We start from the raw sequence: 20,059 nt of genomic DNA, 5'->3' as shown, positions 1-20,059 counted from the left end.
ATATACAATGTGTTTAACACGTGGAGGCGGTAGTACTTTTTTATTATTTATTTATTTTTTTAAGGGTCTCTACGTTGAAGATTTTCACCTTAAATGTTCTTGTCAATAAAATGTTCTATGCACCTCCTCTAGTCCAAACACAGCATTCTGATTAATAGTGTGTTTGGGTTGACTTCCCCTTTTAGCCGACGTTCATAATGACATCATAATGAATTGTAATCTCTGTTCTCACAATGAGTAGCAGCCAAGTACATTGCCCTTTTCTTTTGGCCGCATTCCGGATATCGTGCTTGCAACTTCCATTATGCACTGCAGTCGCTGGTTCCGTGCCACCTAAGTCTTGTTGTTGTGCAGTTGCTCACTCAATGTATCGCGAGCAGCCCTCAAGTTCAAATCAATGTAGGCTCATTTTCCTTGCAATGTTGGCAGCCTCACTCCCACGCTCGTATTTGTGAATGGCTGGCAGAGGCGAGCTTGTGGAGCATTTTGCGTCGGTGCGCTTCTGGAGCCGCTGTGCGGGTGGCCACGCCCAGAGGGCACACGCCGGATGGCCACGCCCAGAGGACACACGCCGGATGGCCACGCCCAGAGGGCACACGCCGGATGGCCGTGCCAAACGCGACACCAGCCCTGGCACACTTGACCGTCGTCCCGGTCGCCATCTTTCCAACCTCTGGAATTCGCATCCGTCTCATTGAGCCCATTTGCTTCGGATACGATTTCGGTGTCCCGGCTTGGCTGCCCTCGCCGTGACATTTTTTTTTTTTTTTTCTCCCCTCTCGATGATTAAGTATGCCGCCAAAAGATGTTGTGTGCGGAATGTTGCAGACTATTGCAAGCTGTTTGGGCATTTATTTGATATCCTACGAGTGCGCTGAATTGTCCATGTAATGGTATGCTCATTATCCTCACTAATAAGACAATTTGTACAGTACTACTATAAACCTCTTTGTTTTTGTTGTCAACTATTTCACAGTTTTGCCTCACAAGTAGTTTGTAGTTATTGTAGTGTACCCCCACAGGAAGGCAGTAGTAAAAACGTGTCATTAATAAGTCATTATTGTGACATTTGTGTGCTCAATAAGTTCTACTAGTGCGTGCACATTTCTCAACTAGTGCACACCTTTGCCTCACAGGTAACATGTAGTTCTAACAGTACGCCATAGTCAATCTACTAGTGTGCAGAAATGTCATATAGTCATGGGAACTTTTTAATGCCACTAGTACTACCATTGAAATCCTATAAGTTAACTTGTAGAATTTCTGTCTATAGTTGTACTCGTACAATGCAATTCTGAACTAGAGCGCAGTTTTGGCTCACTAGTATCATGGAGTTGTTGCACTAGAGCGCACTAGTTCTTCTCATGTTGTCCAGATCTGTCTGGGAGTAGCCATAAAAAAATGTCACAAGTAAGACATACTAGTGCTGCACCCAAGTCATTTTACTAGTGTGCCCTTGTCTTTCTATTCATGCGTGCTACTAGCGTTACTAATGAAGTGATGTCTGTTAACTTGAGGAGTTTTACATCATGATTAGTTCTAGTAGCATGCAGTTGTCAACTAGTGTACACTTCTGCCTCACTAGGAATGTGTAGTTGCTCTACTTATAGTGTACAAAAACCTCATACTGTAGTGGGGGGAGCGGTCACTACGAGTTCTACTAGTGTTCTGATTTGTCATTCTAGTCAGCACAAAGTGTACTAGTATATGGACAATTCAACGCACTTGTAGGATATCGGCCAGTCACTAAGGAAGTCACAATATTGGCAATACCGTTGTATTGCGATATTAAAATTGCCACAATTTATCATTGTCGAGTGTGACGATATTAATAGCTGCGAATCTGTTTTCCATTTGTGCAGTTCCAGGACCCTCTGGCGGTTAGTTTATTAGTGCAGTTTAATTTGATTCATATTCATATCACGATGTTATCGTATCGGGACATTTGGATATCGTGACATCCCTACCATTCACAGAATTACACAGCAGTGCAGTGGAAGTGAGTCTGCTGGAGTATTTTTATTTGTAATGCCTTAATTCTTTGTTATGCAACCCATGTGACATCACTACGTAGGTATTCATCAGCTGGTCGCTCACGGGCAACAATTTCCCAAGATTCTTGAACATTTTGCGTGGCGACACCTGTTTTTCCTCCCTGGCGCGCTTGAAGAAAAAGCTCCATCCATTCACTTCTACGCCTTCGTCTCGTTTGCCTGGTTAATTTTAGCTCCTCCGGCTCATGTCGTCAGAAATAACCAATGTACCGGCCAGATTACAGTCACATCTTTTTGGTAGCTTTTCAGATGTGGTTGGTGTCACCGAATTGTCCCGTGGCTATCACGGGGCGCGAGAGGCATCTTGATAATGAGGTGTGCCGCCACTACGAAGATCTCCTATCAGCCCTCAGGCGAGGAAACCAGACACTTTCTTACAAGCCACAATGCTCCTCCTCCTGTGAGCCTCAACAAGCTTTCAGATCAAAACGTCGTTCTAGTCCGGGCCTTGCCAGTTTGCAGTGTCATCGCGCTTTTATTTTCTCCATCAAACCTCAGACCCATGCACCTTTTTCTGTTGAGGAAAATGTACCATGTACAGTGAACCTCTGTTAATCCTCTCGGGTAGATTCCAAACACACCAACAGTAGGTGAAAATCCAGGATATGGAGAGACCCAAACCATTTTTTAAAAACAAACGCCGCTAAAACAAAGAGATGTACATAAAAATCCAATGTAGAACATATGACAATCGAGCGTAATTTAGAAACACTAAAAACAAATAAGTCATTAAAACAAGGGCTCAAGTTTCGTGCTGTGTAGAACGCCAAGAATTAAAACAGGCTTTTAAAAATGCACAGTGAAGCGGCTTGTCTTATGTGCACCGAGAGGTCATTCTATAGTTTGAGACCAGCGACAGAAAAAGCCCGATCCCTTCCGAGCTTTGGCCGGGACGGGATGGGGATCAGCGGCAATTTCCTTAATTTGGGGGGGGGGGGGGGGGGGTCTGTGATCGGCTGATCGCTCTCAGTAAAACCGATCTTCTCCACCGATCGCATCTCCCAATGCGGACGTCTGGAAAAACTCAGCCACTGTCCTCTTCTGCTGTGGTATGACTAATAAGCTCTTCATTTTTATTTGAGAAAGCTACTTAATGTGCAGTTAAAACAACCCACTTGTATTGTTTAACAGGCATTGTTCATTGTTATAGAAGAAAACAAGATTGGAACATTGAAAGTGTCTGCTGTTCGGTTATGAAAAAAAAAAGTTGTGATCGGCAGGAGGGGCTTTTTAAAGAGCGGTTGTGAAGGGTGCACCCCTGGGAATCAGAATTTTAAAACGAAGCGGAAAGTGCACGGGCTGCCAGTTCCAGTTGCGAGGCCACCTGCAGCATTTTCAACCAACCGGAGACGCTTGCTGGAGCGCCGGCTGACTCGTGAGTGTCAAGTGCATGACTGCAATCCGGCCGAGATGCGGCAGTTGCAAATGGCGTTACTGTCGAAATGTCCTCTTGTTGGGCTCACGTTCCGAGTCAGACGTGAAGTGTCTGTTGTTTTTCTGTTTACTTTTTCACTCTGCGTTCTCAGGCGGACAAAAGGCCCTCCGGCTTTCAGTAACGCTTTAGTCATCTTTTGGTTTTCGCGCATGCAGGGTTGGCCTCAAGCAAACCCGGCCGGATCTTGTCATGTAAACTATTAAGAATCTTTACAGAGCTAGTAACTCGCATCCCGGGGCCAAATCGGGCTGAGGTTTATACCTCGAAAAACTGCAGTTGCAGAACGTTTTCAACTCTGCCTGTTGCGGTTTCCTGTGTTGGATCCTCTTAAGTGGAGTACACACACACACTAACTCCTAAGCAATTTTCAGGTGTTGTGCGCTTTGTGAAACGCCGTAATGCCACAAGATGCTGCCAAAACACTCAATAGGAAAGTAGTACAGTAATTGAAGTCAAGGAAGTATGTTCGAGCGAAACTTGTCCGCTGAAGACGACCTTTGCATGATGACGAGGAGCTGTACTGTTGAACCTATGAATTCAGACATTTATTTATTTATTTATTTATTTATTTATTTATTTATTTATTTTATCAATCACTTGTTTTTTTTCTTTTCTTTTTTCGTTGTTGTTGTTGTTGTTGTTGCTATTCTGGGCAGGCCTCAGTCCTCTCTCGCATTGGGAGTGCCTGTATGAGGTCAGAATGTTGACAGATAACATACCATTACTTGAAATGAAAAGACTAAAGGTTAAAGGATTCCCGCATCCACCCTTGCGCCTTCCCCGCAGTATCCCCTTCCTCCATCCCCCTCCTCTGGAATCCATTAAAGACATCCACACTTCACTGTGGGAACCTTATCGATCGCCCTCATTTTACAGGGATTCCAACCAATCATGGCTTTCTCATCTTCCCTCTGAGTCTCCTTCTCTTTGCCAAGATTCCGCACCGGCGGGGGGTAGCGGGCGCCATTGTGCTGCCTTTGATGGCATGTAGCGCCAATGGATCCATATTTGTATAGGTCCACGTTGACAATGTCGTGAGTCATGCGCTTGAGGCAGAGAGTTGTCTTACTCCAAGACAAAAGTAGTCATATCATGAGCAAATGTAATGCAATTTCTTTCCTGCATGTAAGTCCCATTTTGAAGCAGTGCTGACAAACGTGCTCGCACTCTGCCGTCGCATTGCATTTTCTCAGATGACGCAGCGATGCTCTGCGCCCGGCATGATTTCTAATAGCAGCCCGCCATTGTGTTTTGTGTCTTCTCGCTTCAGGAAGTTCGGCGAGCGCCCTCAGCCACAGCGCCTCACCAGGTGAGACGCGCGCACGCACGCACGCGCACGCACGTTTGCTCCATATTGTTCTATGTTTTACTTTAGAAATGACATTTTTACGAAAAGTTAGCAGTTTGTGTGTGCATGTGAGAGAAAGACTAATTGTGTGTTTGTGGCAGAGAGAGACTGCAACGTCTTTTGTGTGAGAGACTAAGATGTGTGCATGTGAGAGAAACTTTAAGGTGTGTGTGTGTGTGCGCGCTTGCACACACATCGACAGACTAAGGTGAAGACTGAGAGACTAAGGTGATTGAGAGAGACTGCAAGGTGTGTGTCAGGGAAAGAGACTGTGTTGTTGCTTGTACACACACGCATGGGTAAGAACGAAAGGAACTGTAAGGCGTTTGTGTGTGTGTGTGTGTGTGTGTGTGTGTGTGTGTGTGTGTGGGGGTGTGTGTGGGCGTGTGTGCACGTGCAGGCTCACTGGCAGTGCAAATGTCGGCCATTGTGTTTCCACTCCTGACAGGGCTTCCCCTAAAAAGCTCCCCGGAGGACTCTGTCTTTTAGCTGCCCGCGCTGCCGCCTGACTGAAAATGAGGCACCAGAAGTGAATCCATGCGCTTGGCGTCAATTTTACCTGGACGTCTGTTTCAATGTGCCCTGTGACGCTGTTTGGATTGCGCCTGCCGTATTTCAAGTCACCGCAAATCTTTTCTTTTCCTACGGGAATTTGATTCAATCTCTGCGGTATGAGCGGCACTCGGCCCCTTTAAAGGTGACAGCGCGGCCGCCCGGGTTGCCTCGTGGCAGCGTCTACAGTTTCCCGTGATTGCTGCCGCATGCCAGGCTTTGAATCCCTTCAAATGTTTTTCCAGGGTGCAGCGATGGGGATGTCGGCACTAAAAATGTCATGGCGGAAGACAGTCAGATATAGAAACCTGCTGTGAGTGAAATCTTAATTGCGTAATCGAGAGGCCGCGCTGTTGCGTCGGGAACGGGCCCCCACGCTTGGGCCTGACCTAACGTTGGCTTATTTCAATGAAATGAAGCTGGGCCCAATTCTTGTGGCACCGAGGGCCATTACCAGGATCACTTTACATGCGGTCAATATTTAACTGTGTAAAGAAATCTGATGAGCTAGTAATAACAATATTAAATATTCAGTGGTATTTGGAAAATGACGCACCAGAGAAGGCCTCGGCGATTAATCAATTTTATCGATTCATTTATTTGTCAAGGCCATTTTTTTTTTTCTCCTGTAGTTTTAAGTGCACCCCCACTGCTTACACTAAAAACATTGTTGCGGCCTGGCAGAACACAAGCGATCGCGTACAGTTCCTTTATAGGCCAGCTTTATGACTTGACCTGTGGTGGAAAGGCAAGATGATGACGAAGACGAGCACTTGTGCCAGGAAATGGATTGGTCCATTCATAGATCAAACATCTGATGTGAATTTTGGCCAGAACAGCAAGTTACACAACAAAGTACTGGAACCTTCAACAGGCGTACATGCATATTCAAAAGTTAAGAAATGCAAGATGTAAAGTCTGGCCGATAGACAAGTAGGAATACGAATGCCATGCCAATTTTTTATGAACTACAAAATGAGAAGTGAGTAAAAAGAAGTACAAAAGTGCTTCTTGAGAATACCGGAAGTTAGAAAATAAAACTGGTTGACATAGCGCAGACTCTGCCTGCCCGTTTTGTTGTATCAATGTATTCGTATCGGAGAATTTACCAAGCACAAGTATGAGCAAAAATGCCAGCAGCGTCGGCACTAATACTGTTTTTGGTGAACCCGAATGAACGTTATGAGCACACTTACTCAGGAACTACGTTGTAATTGCCTTGTTGCCCGGCTGTAAATTTCCCAATCCATTTTGAACTGGATCAACCTTAATCCCCCCTCTTTCCAAACGTCCCCGCCCACACACGCACGCACGCACGCACTGCGAGGGGCCTCTTGGTTACCATAACAAAGGCCCCGTCTAACCCGAGCGTGCGGCGTGGTGTTGCGAGGCAGAGTGGGAAGCGCCAGCGTGTCAGGTGTCACTGACATCTGTGCCTGAGCGAGGGGCGCTTTGACGGCCGCGCGCGCGCCACCTCCCACCCCCGCGCACCCCTTCCCAGCCGGTCGTCAACGGTTCAGCTCAACCTCCCCCCCGCACCCCGTCTCCATCCTCGAATGGGCCCAGCTGGAGGGAGCTGGCGTAGCTTTTTTGGGCTGCGGAGGCGTTAAAAGGGGTCAATGTGGGTGTACAATATGCACGCGTGTGGCTCTGTACAGTGAACCCTCGCAGGGGTTACTAACACCACGAATAGTAGACCCCCCCAACACATTTTTCAGAATTGCCTGTATTGCTGGTTTACCCCTAAATATGACCCCCCCACTTCCATCTTTCCTTGTGTTGCCGTTCCAGGGAAGCCATGAGGAATTACCTGAAGGAGCGAGGGGACCAAACCGTCATGATCCTGCACGCCAAGGTTGCACAGAAATCCTACGGCAACGAGAAAAGGTGAACACTCGCACCTCGCCTCCCCACTAGTGTCCCGCACTCGTGTGGGCCTGTTTTCCTTGGCCCTAAGATGCACACGATTTCTAAAGAAACCGCGGAGACGGCCTCCGGAGAGTCCGAGTTAAAGGTTCAGAGGTTCAACTTCAGAAAGGTGATTTATGACCAATGAAGCACACAGCTGATGGCACAGGACAAGTATTTAAAGAAGAACTATTCAAAAGTAAAGAACTATTGAAAAGTGTTTCAAGAATCCAAATGAGTCCTGGGTTGCAAGCGTGTCACTTGTTTATGAAACGGAGTGGTTTCCCCTCACTGTCGGTGCGTGATCGCCCTCTGCTGGAGGCAAAGGGTACAGTGGACTTTGGTCTCGCAAGGCTCGAGGATTGTTTTCATGGCCTCAGAGGGCCACATAGAACTGTGGCAGCATATAGTCATGAGGAAAAAAACCTTAGACCAATTTGTTTTCTTCATTTTCTTGTTTACGTCAATGCCTTTTACCACAAAGGTTGTTTTATGCGACTGACAGAAAAGAAAACGAGGAATGCCTAAAAGCACTGGTTTTGGTAGTACAATGCCATGAGTAGTAGCAGGTATCTAAAATGAACAAGAAAGGGGGAAAAAAACACGGCGGCCTAATGATTGTTTTCCATGACTTGAAATGGATCATTGCTCTATGCCCAAAATCAATTTTGTGATTGCGATTTCAACTGTAATTATTTTTTTCAAGGTCCTCCTCCCTTGGTCTTATTAAGTTAGGCTTAATGTTAAAATAAAAATTAATGAAGGATGAATTAATATGAAAGCCAGTTTATCTGCTTCAACTACCGGTACAAGAGCTTTACAAAATTCTACCAATCAAGTGTGCCATAAATGTAAGTCAAAAGTCAGGTTACAATACACTGGTCAACAAATTGGTACAGTTTTTTTTTTTTAAATCACAGCTACAAGTAAACATTTTTTAGATTATCTTTTTTTCGCTGATTCCAAATCTCCGTATTGCGCAAGCTTTTATCGGTCAAACTTGGGAACCAAAAATTGCATAGCTCAGAAATGTGATGTGCCAGCAAACAAAGTCGACATTTCAATCAGGAACAAAAATAAGGGACACTCAAAGCCATCTCTGATTAAAAGTGTAAAATTGCAGCCTTTAGGAATTGTCACTTGTGTGACCGGCCTTTGCTTGTGCGTGCAGGTTCTTCTGCCCTCCCCCGTGTGTGTACCTGATGGGCAGCGGCTGGAAGAAAAAGAAGGAGCAGATGGAGCGGGACGGCTGCTCCGAGCAGGAGTCGCAGCCGTGCGCTTTCATCGGCATCGGCAACAGCGACCAGGAAATGCAGCAGCTTAACTTAGAGGGGAAGGTACGACGGCCGCCGTAGATGGCATTTCAAATGGGGAACATTGCTTTCGTCGCAAATACATTAAGCTAGCAGCTTAAATGTCATGGAATAAGTCAGGGTGTACCACTGCACATTTCCCATGTTCCGCCCTCATGCCAATCCTCTTGTCCTGCGCCCTGTCCCATCCCCAGAACTATTGCACAGCCAAAACCTTGTACATATCGGACTCGGACAAGAGAAAGCACTTCATGTTGTCTGTCAAGATGTTCTACGGCAACAGCGCCGACATCGGTGTCTTCCTCAGCAAGAGGATCAAGGTCATCTCCAAGCCCTCCAAAAAGAAACAGTCCCTGAAAAACGCCGACTGTAAGTAGTGCAGCCAGCGAGTGGAGTTATGTCACAGGCGGGGCACCTGCACTTTTCGCAGGCTGTTTTCGCCACGCTTATCTCACTGTTAACACAGCTGCGCTGGAAGCAGGGGGGTCGCTTCTGCCGGCAGGGGTCAGCGTGTAACGCAGGGCTGGGTTCAAGGGCCACTCTTGATTTCGGAAAGGGGCACACGGGCCGGGTCGTTTGAAGAGATATATATATATGGATTTCAAGAATAGAATCCCAAAATTATACATGTAATTATAATTCATCACCAAATTATTTAATGGAACACAATGTTTAATGCAATAGTTAATTTGAAAAAATAAATCAAGTTGTTGTATTTTTATTTAATCATCATCAGTTTACCACATAATACAAATCAAAATGTTTTATAAATGTGTGCGCAAAATTGATCTTTTTAATACTACAAATGATTAATGCTCATATGAATTCGCTTAAAATATCAAATGTATGTGTCAAACATTGATATATTATTCATAGTTAATTTAATTACAATCATTGTAATTGTTGACTAAAACATAAAACATGTTGAATTTCTATACGTATAAGTGTTTTGACTAAAAATGTCATCAAAATTTTAAATGGCATTTATGATTAATAATTTTAATTAGTCATTTAATAAAATAATGTAGTAGAATGTTTTATTTCAAAAATATTTCTATTTTGTTTGTCTATATGTCCGTTTTGTTTAGGTACTTTATTCTCAAAGTATTTTATTTTAATTACTCAGCTTTTAATGAAATAAACTATGTTAAATGTAAAATCATTTATCTTAGAATTTGTATATCTAATTATTCAGCCACTTTGATTCCAAAAATTGGATCATTTTTCAGTGTTCTAATTTATGGTTAATGTCATCCTTTCAGATTATTGAATAAATAAAACATGTTAAATGTAGCTGTAAAATGATTTTTCTTGACTGTTATGTATTTATTTATTTTTTTCATTTACATTAAATAAAGAAACCATTTATTTCATGCAATCATACTGAACAGATTCAGTATGATTGTAGTATGTATGTTTTGTGCAAGAAATAGAACAGGACTGTTACTTTTGCTCATGCTCGGTGGGCTCGATTTCTTGTTTTTGCTGCAGTGTGCATCGCGTCGGGCACCAAGGTGGCGCTCTTCAATCGCCTGCGCTCCCAAACAGTCAGCACGCGCTATCTCCACGTCGAGGGGGGCAACTTCCACGCCAGCTCGCAGCAGTGGGGAGCCTTCTACATCCACCTGCGTAAGACCCCCAGCCCCAAACGTTCACCGAGTGCTCCCGCGCACTGCGCCGTATCAAAAATCCGGCGCCCGCTTTTGCTTTCCAGTGGATGACGAGGAGTCGGAGGGCGAAGAGTTCACGGTCAGAGACGGTTACATCCACTACGGCCAGACGGTCAAGCTCGTGTGCTCGGTCACCGGCATGGCACTGCCCAGACTGGTAGGCAAAAAGCCGCGCCCTTCCCGTCTCCTTCCCTTCGCCCTCCTTAACTCTCGCCTCTCGTCAGATCATCCGTAAGGTGGACAAGCAGACGGCGCTGCTGGACGCCGACGACCCCGTGTCCCAGCTGCACAAGTGTGCCTTCTACCTGAAGGACACCGAGCGCATGTACCTGTGCCTCTCGCAAGAAAGGATCATCCAGTTTCAAGTGGGTGCCGATGCCTTTGGCGCCGGCGCCAAACCACCGATGTCGTTTGGCGCTTTTTTCTTTTCTCTCTTTGTCTTTGTCTTAACGGCATCCCTCCCCTCTCCCAGGCCACACCGTGCCCAAAGGAACCAAACAAGGAGATGATCAACGACGGCGCCTCCTGGACAATCATCAGCACGGACAAGGCCGAGTACACGTTTTACGAGGGCATGGGCCCCGTGCAGTCGCCCGTCACCCCCGTGCCTGTGGTCGAGAGCCTACAGGTGAGTTTTGGTCACACGCGCCTGTCAAACATGATCCCTTTAGTGTTTGTTTAACAGAGAGAAAGAGAACATTGATTGCGAATAGGCAAGGTATAAAATTCCCCCCTTCAAAATGGGTACAATTGCCTATAAAATACACACACGCACACGTACACACTTTAGTGAAGGCAAGGAGGCCGATAACTCATATTTGAAGCCGATATTCATTTGTAGAAAAAAGGGGTCGAATTTGGAGTCTGAATTTTGAAAAATAACTCCAACACTTGACTTAGTTTAAATGCCTTGAAGCGCATGTTTATTAAACAACTTTAGTGATTTACAACATGTTGAAGCTTTTTGGGAACTTAGATCTCAACTTTGTTTTAAAAGTCTCACAAAAAGTGCAGGGAGCTCCCGGGCTCAGCTGCCTGTCTTATAGTTCAATGAAAACAAACGTCTCCTTAAAGTTTACTACGGTAAATAGTTTTCAATAAATCCACTGTGAGTCAAATGTTTGTCCTTCACACGTCTTTGTTTTAAAAGTTCAAAAACAGAAAAGCGCATCCTCAACGCAGCTACTAGCCTGAAAAATAATCGGATTATCTTCTCTCCATTGACGTCACGTATCACTTGAAGGCATTTCCTTCATAACATTCGCTCATTTTCTACAAGCCCTCTTGTGACATCCTAACACGTAATAGAAAGAGCGCCAAAATAATGAAGTTCGAATTTCTTTTGAAGAAAATTCCATGTTTGTCTGCGTGCAGCTCAACGGCGGCGGAGACGTCGCCATGCTGGAGCTGACGGGACAGAACTTCACACCGAATCTGCGAGTCTGGTTTGGAGACGTTGAGGCCGAGACGATGTACAGGTGTGCCGCCTTTGCCACATCCCTCATCCATTTAAAACATTTGGGTTTTTTTGATACGTTCCAGACACGCTCGCAAGAAATATTTGTGATATCGCACAAAATGAAATATAAATATATATATATATATATATATATACTTCACCTTCCCCATGGTTTAAACACATTTAAACTTATTAGAATACTTTTAAACACATTGAAATTTGCTAAGTGTACCAGCAGCCATTTGGAGCCTGAAAGAATAAAAATCAATATTTATATTAACCCGATGAGTATCAATCACAGATTTTCATGATGTCGTGGTGAGTTCCTTCTCGGTGCAAGTAGTCCTGCTCCACCAAAAAAATCTAGCATTTGTTAGCGAAATGCTAGCACATAATGGGAAACACCATAGACGCACTAACGGACCGCATTAATGTTGCACTCTTTAAACAGCAGATATTTGAACAACAACAGTGGAGCAACAAATGTGGGCAGATGATATAGCAATAGTCAGGCATATATTCTTTATCCTCTGTGAAAACTGTCTGCTACTACTGCACCTTAATGAGCTGAGAACATGTACCATGTGCCGCATAGCTCTGTGTTTGTATTATACTGCCCCCAGGTGGCCAAACACACACCAAAGGAATGTCATGAGTTTGTTGTTTTTATGCATTGCAATATTATAGAGTGCATTACAGTTTTGTTTTTTTGTTCATTTGAAATGGGGAAAGATGATTAGGAAAAAGTGGTTCCGGTTCATCCCTGACTTTTTTTTTCTTTCTTTCTTCTTCTTTTCGGGGGGTCCGCAGGTGTGCGGAGAGCATGCTGTGCGTAGTGCCCGACATTTCGGCCTTCCGCGAGGGCTGGCGCTGGGTGCGGCAGCCCGTCCAGGTGCCCGTCACGCTGGTAAGGGAGGACGGCCTCATCTACTCCACCTCGCTGACCTTCACCTACACACCGGAGCCCGGGCCGCGGCCGCACTGCAACGCCGCCGGCGCCATCCTGCGGGCCAGCAACTCGGGCCTGCTGAGCAACAGCGGCGGGCCGGAGGCGACCGGCGGCGGCGTCTACGGCCCCGGAACGGGCGTTACGTCCTCGTCGGCCGCCGCCGCCGTGGTCTCCTAACGCTCGATGCCCGAGCTAAGATACCGTATGCGAGGTAGAGAACAATTTGGAAAAAGTTCAACAAAACACACACAAAAGTTCTGCGTTTCAATTAAGGTAAAATGGTGAAATGAAAAATGTTCAGGACAAGGGAAGAAACGCAGGGGAAATCTGAAGGAGTGATGTCACAAAGCCGCCCGGTGACGGGACAGGGCGGACCGTGCTCTCCCCTCGTCGCCTGCTCGGCTCCGGTCCCGGCGGTCGACAACGTCGGCGCGTCCCGGTCCCCGGTCCCCGGTCCCCGGTCCCGTTTTGCACTGCCCTCTAAATGCTTCCCAATCCCAAGTATTCCTGTTGCGTTCGCTGCGCTTTGGGATGTTTTCTTGTCGGAGGCGGCGCCAGGACGCAAAGGGACGCGCAAGCGTGACGTTAACGTAGTTTTAATGGACCAAGGAATTTGTATAAGCTTTAGCAAAGGTACACTTTTCTCCATACCTTTATTCAACATATTGTACACTTTTGTTACCAAATAGTTTGTATTCCTCCTATAATCTTGTGCTCCCCCTAACTCCTGCCCTTATTTGTCCCTCTTTTGTTAGAGGGGGAGAATCTAAAAGAGAATGTGTGTGTGCGTGCGTGTGTGTGTATGCGTGCGCGTGTTTGTGCGTGCGTGCATGCGAGCGAGCGAGCGAGCGTGTCAGGGGAACCACCTCAGAGGGCCTATTTTTTAATCTCATTGGTTTTTATGAAGTCTTTAAAAGAAAAGCTTTAAGCAACGCCTCTGCCTTGCCTGCAATACGTGCGCCATGTCTCCTTTTTGGAATCCCACTCATCACTGGAGCGTTTTTTCTTTTTCACTGACAAAACAAAAAAGGACAGACTTGTGAACCTATTGGCACAAGTCGGGAAAGAGAGCCTTAGTACTGTGCAAGAGAACTGTGTGTGTATACAGTCCATATCATGTGTGTCCGTGGATCACGTGGACGCGTCTTCCAAGTGAGCGTGACGACAACAACAACAACAACAACAACAACAACAACAAAAAGACACTTTTTCAATTCAATGTGGCCTTACTGACTAGTTCAGTGACAAAAAAAAAAAAAAAAACCAAGAAAACGCTTCTGCTCACTATGTCCAATTTCTCCACCGGTACTGTCACACGAGAGCCTTCTTTTTTTTCTTTTTTTTTCTAAAAGTCCATCAAGTGGTTGCACTTCTGGAGCATATCAAGCAAGGCCTTCTTTGTGTGTTCTACAAGCTTTCCTAACAGCAATATTGTACAGATCATGAGCACTACGAGTTCACCAGCCAGCCAGCCAGCCAGCCAGTATATCGAGCGCGCGTGCGTCATTGAAAAGGAAAATTGAGTTGGACTCACTCCTTTAACTCTCCAAACAGTCCAAAAGGAAGAAAAAACAGGCAATATGTGCAACCTTTACAGTACGACTGTAAACTTGAATGTGTGCTCAATGGAGTGCACCGGTAAGTAGGAACAAAAAAAAAAAACAAAACAAAAAAAAAGACAACCACAAATTAAGTTATGCCACCCTCATCCGCCTGTTTGTCCTGAAATGTTGTATATTTTAATATTTTAAATTATTGGTACAAAGTTTCCCCTTCATCTTATGTCAAAAAAGTGCATTATTGCCTGTGCTGCCTCGGTGGGCCTGGGATTTTTCTTGTTATCAGTAAACTGCCACTTGTCTGGATTTGTTGAGCAACAAAGTGGAGTGTAGCGACACAAATACCCTTTAGCGGCCAGGTCCGGCCCCCCTTCCCCCCCCCTCCTGTGATTTTTTTTTTTTTTGGGGACTTTGTTTACATGTTGACCCTCACCTTCCTCCTCATCATCTCGCGCCTCGTCCGAGTACACCGGGCTCCGACCGTGAGCCTTTCTTTGTATAAAGGGACTTTGCCGAGGGCTGCAAAAACATGTTACACGCCTTCTTATCATTAGCCCTTTTTTTTTTTCACTCTTCTGGAAGCAGCTGTGTTTTTTTTTTTTAAACGGTTATAACGAGCGCCGAACAATGTATGTAAGCTCTTTAAAATGCCAAATGTCTGATCGTGTAGGTTTTGTTCATGCACTGCACAGTGAGAGGCAGCTTTAAACATAACATTAAAAAAAAGGTAGCTCTCAGCCTTACTTTTCAAGACTATTTTGGAGCGCTAACTTTTTTTTTTTTCCTTTCTCTCACTATTGACACCCCTTATTTAATGTCACTGTCACTATCCTTTGCTCACTCACTGTATCTGTGTATTATTCTTGTACTGGTCATTGTGGTAGTATACTCAGTGCTCAAAGGGTAGAAACCTGTGCTGTTTGTAACATTTAGCAATAGCATCAAAAACAAGGGGATGCGTTTTTGTCTTTTCATTTTATTTTGTTGGATTAGCATAGTTTTTGTACATATCGCAGCTCCGGATCATGCTCAAATCTGTATGTCATTAAAAAAAACACGGGAAAAATGGCATAAAAATGAGAATTAAAAAAAGTGATATAAAGTATCCCTTTGTATCTTTTTTGGGGGGGTCAGCACAAACATAATGAAAAATCTTTCCGCCCAAGAATGTCTCTAACGGCTCGGTGTAATAGACTTAGAATAGAAAAGGAAGAGAAGAGAGAAAAAAAAAGGCACGTACAGCATGAATAAATGTTGTGTAGGTGAAGTGACCTCATTCTCACCGCTGTTTGTTTCCAGATTGACTTTGTGGAAGTCTGCTGGGCAATACTTGGAATCGAACCTTTCCAAGGCACAGGTGTCCCACTCGCATAAAGATAAGACTGAGGTGTGGCAATAAACACTCATGACTTGTGAGTCTGTTTCATCCATCCTGGAAAAGCCACTGTATTTGCTTTTTGGCTTTAGAAATATTTTCAAGTAAGAATATGTCGCTTAGTACACCTTCAAGGCCTTTCGCACCATGACTTTTTATTGATCCCGATGGCAGGACGTGTACTGTGGACCTAGAGGGCATATTGTGGCTTCTGTGGAGCTTTTAAAGCTACTTCAGTGCCGCACAATATTTTTTGGAAGACTTCCCTGCCTTGAAGTCCACGTTGCCGTATGAAGGAACCATTCCCCCCCCCCCCCCCCAGTCAAGAGTCCAAACACTTTACAAAGGAGGCACCCAACGGCGCGCTCCCATGAGTTCTGTGGCAACGTGCCGGCGATGACCGAAATCCACTTCAGACCGCTTCTGGCGGCGGCCGCTTGCGGCCGCCGGTGCAGCCGATGTACTTGGCCCGGCGGCCCGGAGCGCCTCCGCTGTTTTGCTCAGCGTTGCGGTCGGGGTCCGGACCCATATAAAGCTCCACGGACGTTTGGCCGATCTGCTCGGCGGCGTTGGGCTCGGGGAGCTGCCGGAGGTCCTCCTGGGGCATTTGCTGGGAGGTCTGCCGGTCGCTCTCCAGGACCAGTTGCTTGGTGGTCGGCACGGGGTGCCGCGCCACCCTACGCCTCTGCCGCTTTTCTTGGCGCTTTTGCGCTCTCCCTCTCTCCTGCGGCCCCTGGCGGCGTTTGGCCTCGACGATCTGGGTCCAGAGGTCTACGGCGCGCGCCTTGAGCTGCAAGGACGAGAAGGTGGTCACCACGCCCTGGCGGAAGCGCTTGTTCATGAAGCAGTAGACGACGGGGTTGACGCAAGTGGACGTGTACGACAGGAGGTGAATGAAGGAGATGGGCGCGCCCGTCAGACGGGACACCAACCGCGAGTCGAAAGCCTTCCACGCGTTTACCACGAAGATCGGGGTCCAGCATATAAAGAACAGGCAGACGATGACCAGGAGCATGCGCACCACTCGCTTCTTGGCCAGCAGATTGGCCGTGTTGCTCCGGAGGCCCAAGCGGCCCAGCGCGGCGCCGGAAGCGGCGCCGGAAGCGGCGCCGGAAGCGGCGCCGGAAGCGGCGGGATTGTCGATGCTCTGCGGGCCCGTTCTCTTTTTTAAATGAAGGTAGCAGCCGTCGCCGTCGCTTGCTCGAACGCCGGCCAAGCCGGCCGCTCCGTCTGCAAAGAGAAGAACATCTGAGAACTAAGCGTAGCGGCTGCCTCGACGGCCACACGCGCGTGTTAGCGGCTTAACCGATTCTCGGCCCGAACGGGTGACGAAGATCGGGGGCAAAACCGAACGGCTTTCCCGACCGAATGGCTTCACGGGACGGCTCGCCCGCTTAGCCAGCTCTTTGTCCGAACGGATTGCAGACTAGCGTTCGGATCTTAAGCGGTTCCCTGCCTGAATGGGTGACGGCGTAAGATCGAGGGCTTCAACAGTTTGCCGCCCGAACGGGTCGCCGACGGGCTTTTAGGTCCTCAACCGGTTTGATGAGTTGCGGACAGCAGTGATGGGGTTGAAGGAGATTGCCTTACCTCTGGCCGCCGATGTCCTGTTGTGCAGCTCGAACCTGATCCCCTTGTAGAGCTCCACAGAGATGAGCCCATAGGCAGTCAGCATCACAGCGCCAGGCAGCAAGAAGAGCAGCAGCAACAAGGAGACGTACCTGCGAGAGACAAAGGCCTGAAATGGAGCTGGCGTCGGCGCCGCTCGTCCTTGCCCTTGCTGCGGGCGTACCAATAGGCCAGGAGCTTCCCGTTAGTCCACGTCATGCGGCACATGAAGCCGTCGGTGTTGTCGGGCCGATTAAATGGCGTCAGGCTGCTGGAGTAGACGTAGGGCAGCATAAGCGACAAGGAGGTCAGCCAGGTGGCGCCGATGACCTTCAGCGCGTGCGATTTGGTTTGCCACGTCCTGGAGGTCAACGGTCTGCAGATGGCGCTGTAGCGTTCCAGCGCGATGGCCACCAGGTTGTAGGTGGAAACGCTCACAGAGACAGCTGGGACAAAGACAACGTTTGAATCCGCCGTTTTATTGCTTGCTTGACAAACTGAAACAAGAAATCATGAAAGGTGTCACTAGAAGATGCGTCGCAAATGCTGCTTTTCGCCACGTAAGCCATTTGCTGCCCAAACGGCTTGCGTATTGTGGCACTGGGGACCGAAGCAGTTTGCTGCCTGAAAGGCTTGCTCGCACTGGCAGGGACTTAACCCGTTTGCTGGCTTAATATGTTGCACGTGAAAGCGTTAGCGTTGGGCCTTACCCGCACGCCTTAACGGGTCGCCGATGGTCGATTTCTTGCCTAAATGTGTTGCATGTGGCGCTTAACGCATCTGTTGCCTGACCAGGTGGCATTTCCAGTTTGCTAAATGGGTTGCAATCGGTAGTGCTGGGCGCGTAACCTGGCAAACGGCTCAAAGCTCTTCTGCCTACCCAATTCTGTAGCGAATGAAGCCCTTAGCGCTGCAGAAAATGTCTGCATGTGCCTGAGCCTGCGCAACACATTCAGGCCACAAATCTTAGTGCTGTCACGTCAGCCGTCAAACTGCTACTGCCTCTGATGCTGCCATGTGCAACCCGTTTAGGCAGCAGATGAGGTCAACGCCCAAAGACCTTTCACACCGCACTTGTTTTTCTTGGTGTGCACTGCAGCGTGCAAGGATGGCAGCGGTCCAAGCCAGCGGCATCGTACCCATAAAGTACATGACCATCTTGCATGTGCCGTCGCTGAAGACGAAGGTCCGCATGAGGTTGGGGATGAGAGTGAAGGGGATGCACACCAGGGAGACCATCAGGTCGCTCACGGCCAGCGAGAGCAGGAACAGGTTGGTGACGGTGCGCAGGCGCCGGTTGCGGGACAGAACTGTGATGATGAGGCAGTTGCCCACCACGCCGATGAGGAAGATGACGCAGTACAGGACCACCCGCACGGCGGCGTCCAGATCTACGCCGGTGGGACAGCACGAGAAGGAAACTCAAAATGACAAGGATGGGGAAAGTCCAAAACACTCAAGCGTTTACAAAGTGCCACGTCAGAAAACTAGGATGGGTCGCCACCAAAATTGAGGTGAATATCGCCGCGTCACCCTCTGAAAATATCAGACTAATATTTGGCCTTTTATAGCCGTTGTCCTCATTCGGCTGTAGTGAGTGCCTACGGACAGGAAGACAATGTGCACAAAATCCAAAAGTCAAGGTTCTAATATTTGCAGCCAAGTTGGCAGAGAGATGTCCACGTGTACATTTTGGTGAAGACTGTTTTATATAACAAGTGATGACGTCAGGTTTTTTCTATGGAGAGGAAAGTCCACAAAATCCAAAATATCAGGGCGGTCATTGATCATATATATATATATGTTCAGAGGTTGAAGTGGAGGTAGTAAAGACGTCCAGAATTTTTGGTGAAGATTGGTCCTACTTTTCCAATATTCAGCCTTTTCTCTGTAGTGAATGCCTTATCTGGGGAGGAAAAGGCTTAATGTCCATAGAATCCCAAATATTGGAGCGATCAGTCCATTATCATTATAGGGACATGCACATGAACTTTTGGTGACAATTGATCGCGGTTTGCGGACATGAAGCAACGTTGTCTGCTAACTTTTTGACATGAAGCCTTTTAGACTGTGGCCACGAATGTGTCAAACGGACGCTCGTGAACTGTTGAGTTGTGGAGGCTCGAGCGCCAGCGTGCGTAATGCGCAATTGCGCGGTGAACGCGTCCATCGCACGTTGAAAAGGCGACAGGTGGAAGGAAGCAATTAAGAGTCGATACCTGTCACGCCCGTGTCCGCTGCTGTGACTGTCGAAAGCTCACAGCCCGAAACGTTGCTGACGCCCAATTTGCACAAAAGTGCGCTCATTTCCGTCGAGTTGAGCATTTCTTGCACGGTGAAAGCGTCCATGGTGCGGAGAAGAGGGAGAGAGAGGGGGGGGGAAAAAACCCAAAACAACGACACATGCACACGCCGTGATTTTGTGCTTTTCCCCTCCAGTATGGTGGCGGTTGGCGCGGCTGGCGCGACTTGCGCTCCGGACTGCACTGCAGGTCTCTCTTCTGGCTTCCACTGGCCGCTTGTCACCATTCGGCTTTCTTGACGTCATCACTTGGTGACAGTCGAGCATCACAGCTGGCGATTCCAAGCCACCCCATCCCACCCCAAAGCCCCCGCCTCGTTATTCGGGACTCGTGACGTTACGGGTCGCTCCGTTTGCACCATTCGGGGTGGAAGCAAAGTAGGTCGAGGTTTTCATTATATTTTGCATGCATTTCATACAAAGATAAAACTGTTTCATCTTTTTTTTTAGGAATTTCCTTCCTTCTTTTGAACCATTCTTCTTTTCATTCTTCCACTCTAACTTCTTTCTTTGCAGCCATCCTTCCA

The 20,059-nt window shown here is 47.2% G+C and overlaps 2 protein-coding genes across 7 annotated transcripts in view; one reads left to right on the top strand and one right to left on the bottom strand.

Moving 5' to 3' along the window:
- rbpjb (recombination signal binding protein for immunoglobulin kappa J region b) overlaps window positions 1–15,352 on the top strand; it is a 28,380-nt gene extending 13,028 nt beyond the window's left edge. The window contains exons 2-13 of one of the 5 annotated variants that reach the window (XM_086024385.1): window positions 4,760–4,798; window positions 5,286–5,534; window positions 5,635–5,702; window positions 7,181–7,276; window positions 8,469–8,634; window positions 8,805–8,979; window positions 10,102–10,239; window positions 10,325–10,437; window positions 10,505–10,645; window positions 10,753–10,908; window positions 11,655–11,758; window positions 12,550–15,352. In XM_086024385.1, coding sequence (XP_085880511.1) covers window positions 5,644–5,702; window positions 7,181–7,276; window positions 8,469–8,634; window positions 8,805–8,979; window positions 10,102–10,239; window positions 10,325–10,437; window positions 10,505–10,645; window positions 10,753–10,908; window positions 11,655–11,758; window positions 12,550–12,865 — 1,464 coding nt within the window. In that variant the 5' untranslated portion in view covers window positions 4,760–4,798; window positions 5,286–5,534; window positions 5,635–5,643 and the 3' untranslated portion in view covers window positions 12,866–15,352. Of the gene's footprint in view, window positions 1–4,759; window positions 4,799–5,285; window positions 5,703–7,180; window positions 7,277–8,468; window positions 8,635–8,804; window positions 8,980–10,101; window positions 10,240–10,324; window positions 10,438–10,504; window positions 10,646–10,752; window positions 10,909–11,654; window positions 11,759–12,549 lie in introns of all 5 variants that reach the window. The other 4 variants (XM_086024383.1, XM_086024382.1, XM_086024384.1 and 1 more) reach the window with 4 other exon arrangements.
- Window positions 15,353–15,962: 610 nt separating this feature from the next.
- Window positions 15,963–19,817, bottom strand: cckar (cholecystokinin A receptor). 2 transcript variants are annotated; one of them, XM_086024379.1, is made up of 6 exons: window positions 19,450–19,817; window positions 18,370–18,621; window positions 17,415–17,676; window positions 17,213–17,343; window positions 16,644–16,852; window positions 15,963–16,412 (listed from the first exon to the last, which is right to left on the bottom strand). In XM_086024379.1, the coding sequence occupies exons 1-6, from the start codon at window positions 19,757–19,759 to the stop codon at window positions 16,035–16,037; spliced, it is 1,542 nt and encodes a 513-aa protein (XP_085880505.1). In that variant the 5' UTR covers window positions 19,760–19,817; the 3' UTR covers window positions 15,963–16,034. The 2 variants fall into 2 exon arrangements, with proteins under 2 accessions (XP_085880505.1, XP_085880503.1); XM_086024377.1 differs by having other exon boundaries at window positions 15,963–16,852.
- Window positions 19,818–20,059: the final 242 nt, after the last annotated feature.

This window comes from Filicampus tigris, chromosome 2 (genome assembly GCF_054856515.1).
Source record: "Filicampus tigris isolate MCC_2025a chromosome 2, RoL_Ftig_1.0, whole genome shotgun sequence".
In the NCBI taxonomy this organism is placed as follows: domain Eukaryota; kingdom Metazoa; phylum Chordata; class Actinopteri; order Syngnathiformes; family Syngnathidae; genus Filicampus; species Filicampus tigris.
The sequence above is the reverse complement of the archived record's forward strand: the minus strand, read 5'-3'. Positions and strand labels throughout refer to the sequence as shown.

Excerpts from the sequence above, each read along its gene's own strand:
- cckar (XM_086024377.1), bottom strand. The coding sequence starts at position 19,759 with ATGGTGACAAGCGGCCAGTGGAAGCCAGAAGAGAGACCTGCAGTGCAG. Across the intron at positions 18,622-19,449 it reads AGCGGACACGGGCGTGACAG|ATCTGGACGCCGCCGTGCGG; the intron begins GTATCGACTCTT and ends CCACCGGCGTAG. Across the intron at positions 16,853-17,212 it reads CAGGACATCGGCGGCCAGAG|ACGGAGCGGCCGGCTTGGCC; the intron begins GTAAGGCAATCT and ends TTCTCTTTGCAG.